Genomic DNA, 4,692 nt, shown 5'->3' with positions numbered 1-4,692 from the left:
TTTAATATGTATGTATATATATATTTTAATCATTGGAAATGTCTTGCAAAATTCTTACAGTTTGCTATCTATTGCTGACCCTCACATAATTGTTTTAATTGGAACAAAAAAACGACAATCCTCACTATATCTGTGTTATGATACACACTGCAATCAGGGTTTCTTTGCGAATGCCACAAGATTGTTAAAGTATTTTAAGATAAAACTCTCGACAGATTGAACCAAAGTGTTGTCTTGATGGAGACATCTGGATAGTTTTTCACAATGTTGGTCTTCTTGTTTCTCTTGGGCAGTAAAGTTGTTGTTGTAGTTGTTGGTGTTGGTGTAGTTGAACCTTTATTTCTATCTATTTTTTATATTTAAGGTTATTTCGGGTCTAAGTTGAGATATATCGTATGCTTCTGTGAACTTTTTTTTTATTACCCCCTGCCTTATCATATCTGACATATTGGGAGGTTATCTAGAGGTAATCAACCTTTTCTAACCATGATGAGAGGATTATTTTCATTCCATGGGACTGCTACCAAATAAAGGTCCATCCTCTCAGGCCCATTCTCCTTTGAACTATGAGATATGAAGATGTATCCCTTATTAGCATAGGGAGCATCCAGCCAGGACTGCTACTGTTCAGTCTCTTGCTATGTTCCTGGCTTGGCAGAGGTTTTTACCTCTTCTCATGTATGAATGTTGATCTATTCTAGGTACGATCTCCTTGATTTGTCCCAAGATCTTCTACCATCATGGGTGTAGTACATAGTCTTTAGTGGGTCTCGGTAAATCCTTCATCTTGACAACATGGCCGAACCACTTCAGTGGCGAACCTCTATGACCTCCTTCATTGATAGGACTTCTAGTTCTTCGCTGATTCTCTTCTTATGGATGCAGTCCCTTCTTGTTCTCGACACGATTCTTTTGAGGAACCTCAATCTTCTCATTCACAGAGTTTGCCTTATTTTTCCTGTGTAGGCTCTTGAAGCCCACTTTCCCTAACTGTTCCATAAATATAGACAAAATCCGATGCTCCCTCTATTTCTTCTCCGTACAGTACAGCTTAACTTCTTCCTACCTGTATGTTCTTGTTCTTGATAGTGCTGATTAGCATACCTTTTTTGCAGAGATCTTCATACTATTCCACTATTGTCTGCTGCAAATCTCAATGGAGTCCACAATGAGAACAATGTGTTCTGCATAAAATTGTTATTTCAATCATTTATAATATGAATAACAAGGGGCTTTGATTGTCACCTTGTTCTTTCCCCCTATCTATGTTAAAATACCTAGATTCCTGTCCATTTAACCTGACAATTCCTTTTGAGTTTTGTTATATGGAGTTTATGGCTTCCACCAGGTTTTTGTAATGTTATTAGCTCTTAACATCTTTGTTCTTTTCAATTCGTTCCTTGGGACATTCAAATGGTGCTTGAAGATAAAGGAAGATGATGCATAAATTTTTATCCCTATCATAGGATTTTTGCGAAATATTTTTCCGAGGGAGAATATGTGATCCTGTGTTTGTTGTCCTTGTTGAAAACCAGTTTGCTCTTCTCCTATGAACGTTTCAATTAACCATCTGGTCCTAGTCTATTTTCAAGGATAGACATATAAGATTATTTACACATATAACTTAAATTTGATAAAATGTTTTATGAAAAGGTAGCTAGCTAGCACTATCAAAGACTTGTAACAAATAGAAAAATGTATTCTAACTTATTGAGAATGAGGAAGTAGTCGAAGAGCAGAACATAGTTGCAATTGCTTTTATCTGAATCTTGATTGAAATGTACCAAAGGATACCTACTTTATATAATATTGTATTTAATTTTCATTCTCATAGCAATTTTTGATGTCTTAGTATGGGTAAGTTTAAAAGTGTCCAGCAGCTATTGTATGGTAATTTTGTACCAATGAATAAAATATATTATGTTTGAAACAAGCTCATTTTTAAGCTGAATATGGTTTCAATCATTGGTTCTTTTCCCTCTGGATAATTGTTTTTTCATATCATTAATTGGTAAAAAACTTGTCATCGGTTTTCAACCCAAAAATAGAAACTTTTATAATATTTTTGCCAAAATTATAAGTGAAATATATATGCCTAAAAAAATAGCACTTTGAAACAAGACTTAATGGAAAAATACAAGAAAAGTTTTGTTAAAGTGTCATTAGTAAGTGCCTTTACCCTTTTGTTTCATTTCTAATCTTAATTATTTATATTATCAAATTTCTCTTTTATTTTTGAGATGTACTCTTTTATTTTTGTAGTTTTATTAGTGTTATAGAAATTATAATTTAATATTACTTAAAAAATTATGGTGTGTATCTTTCGTGCCTTTGTTTACCTTATTAATATTACTATTTCTTTCCATTTAAAAGAACAATGTAGGCTTGATTAATACTTGGATTATATTTCATTAATTATGTTAATATATAAAGAGATAAAAAATCAAATCAAATCATATTTCCAGACTTTAATGTGTTGCCACATAATTTACATAATGTTACTGAATCATATGTTCCTACATGAGTGCAAAGCTTCCATACCTTTGGTAACGAAAAAAAAAAAATTAACTTATGCTTCTTGGTTCTGCATCTCTGTCCATAGTATTTTTTTCTATATCACTAATTTAGGACTACTTAATGTAGCCAAAAAATAATATGGTTAGATCAGCCATCTAGGAACACTATAGAAATCAAGAACTGTTTGCTATACTATTACCATATCCCATTATGCCAAAAGATAGGAAATTCCTACTTCTAAGGAGGGTGGGATCAATATATAGCAAAGAGATCAATATATAGCATTAGTTATTTAAATATCACATTTATTTAGTCTGCTCCTAAGGAGGGTGGGATAGCAAAGAGAATGTAGCGTTCATTATTTTAAATATCACTTTTATTTAGTCTGTTTTTTTTCTTTATAGGCAGCTGAGTTAAAAAAGTATAATTTCAAATTAGCTTTTTTTCTTCACATTCCCTTTCCTCCTTGGGATATTCTTCGCATCTTTCCTTGGGTGGACGACTTACTACAGGGATTGTTAGGTAATGTTTATTTTATAATTTTCACTTTATTTTTTGTTTATATATTAATAAGCAGTGACTAGTTTCTATATTCCGTTTTTGTTTAAGACTTTAAATTTATACTATTATTATTATATCAGGTAATGATATGCTCGGATTTCATACAAGAGATTACTGTATTAACTTTATTGAATGTTGTCGGCGTGGGTTGAAGTGCCGAGTCGATACTGAAAATTTATTGGTAGAACATGGAGCTCGTACTATTAAAGTTTGTATACTTCCTATTGGAGTTCCATATGAAAGGTAAAGTGATTTTGCTTTTAAAACATTCTGATTGTTTCTTTTATTATTAAATGTTTATTAAAATTTTCTTACAATCATTCGGAAGTATTCAAGGTGATGTAAGATATTGCAGAATATATTAAAAGATAAAATAGTTATTTATTTTTGAAAAATAAATTGAAAAGATCAAATTCTAGATTTCTCTATGATGTATGAACACTTCCTTTAGATGAAAAAAAAAATAAAACAAAGCCATTTTTTTTAATTGACTTTTTATTTATTTTTTAAAAATATAATTTGTTCTCATGTTTTGGGAAACTTTTTTCACTATTTTCTTGAATGAAGTCCTCTGAAAAATGTGGGAAAAATGTTAGAAATTATATAATGGACAATCTGGAATATAAAAATTGAACAAGCTATAGAACTAGAATGTTCTCAAATTGTAGAAACTATAAATTAAAGAAAAGTACAGGAGGGAGATGTAGCTATTGGAAGTGAATTTACTGATAAATAAGAACTATGCAGTTTGCTGGTTTGAAATAACTATTGTCTTGCTAAGTAAAAAAAAAATATTATCAGAGGGGTTTTGGTTGGACGTTAACATCTGAAAAAAAATATTGATTCAAAAAAGGGATGACCTTGGTGAATTTTTTCTCTTACTCTAATGGACTGTATGAATGTTTAGGATTGCCAATGTATTATACAATCCCAATGTATTATTTTTTAAATTTTATTTATTCAGTAAGTATATCCAATGTGGTCGGACCTGAATTGCCATCAATAGATGGCAATATCTATTGGTCAGTTTCCAAATAACATACAAAAATGATAAACATAAAATAAAGTTTGTGTTTGTTGCACTTTTAATTACTAGGGCATTGTGGGGACTGCAACAATTTAAAACTAGAATTATATAATACTTATACTTATAATTAAATAAATAATTTATATAATACAACTAAATACAAAATACTAAAATAAAAATAAAATAAAGTAAAAGAATGAATGAAAAAACTTAGTAAAGAATAAGAATGGTAATTTACAACTATAAATTAATAATAATGAAGCTAATAAATTGGTCAGGAATATGGAGTGAACTTGTCTAATTATAAGAATACAGTATAATATATAACATCTACATAGCAAAATATTTTAACTTCTATAAACAATTTTATGGTTTTATTAAGTTTATTTTCAATTAGGGGAGTGGCATGCCTCAGTGGGGAAGGCACTGTGTTGCTAACTCCAAGGACCCAGGTTTCGAATAATCTGGCTGTAGCAGATAAATATTTATTATGTTACACTAGCCGTTGGTCAACCATGTGGGTTTGGAGAGCATGCTGGGGTCTACTCAGCCTCTTTAAGTGGTTCCTTTATTAGGGAAAAATCTGG

The 4,692-nt window shown here is 30.7% G+C and overlaps 1 protein-coding gene across 9 annotated transcripts in view; it reads left to right on the top strand.

Moving 5' to 3' along the window:
• The window catches only part of LOC106686723 (uncharacterized), a 35,646-nt gene that overhangs the window by 14,437 nt on the left and 16,517 nt on the right, over nucleotides 1–4,692 (top strand). For all 9 annotated transcript variants that reach the window (XM_067046888.1, XM_067046890.1, XM_067046889.1 and 6 more), the window contains exons 5-6: nucleotides 2,922–3,039; nucleotides 3,159–3,321. In XM_067046888.1, coding sequence (XP_066902989.1) covers nucleotides 2,922–3,039; nucleotides 3,159–3,321 — 281 coding nt within the window. The remainder of the gene's footprint in view (nucleotides 1–2,921; nucleotides 3,040–3,158; nucleotides 3,322–4,692) is intronic.

The sequence above is a fragment of the Halyomorpha halys genome, unplaced genomic scaffold (assembly GCF_000696795.3).
Source record: "Halyomorpha halys isolate HHAL.00 unplaced genomic scaffold, Hhal_1.1 Scaffold36.1, whole genome shotgun sequence".
Classification (NCBI taxonomy): Eukaryota; Metazoa; Arthropoda; class Insecta; order Hemiptera; family Pentatomidae; genus Halyomorpha; species Halyomorpha halys.
The sequence above is the reverse complement of the archived record's forward strand: the minus strand, read 5'-3'. Positions and strand labels throughout refer to the sequence as shown.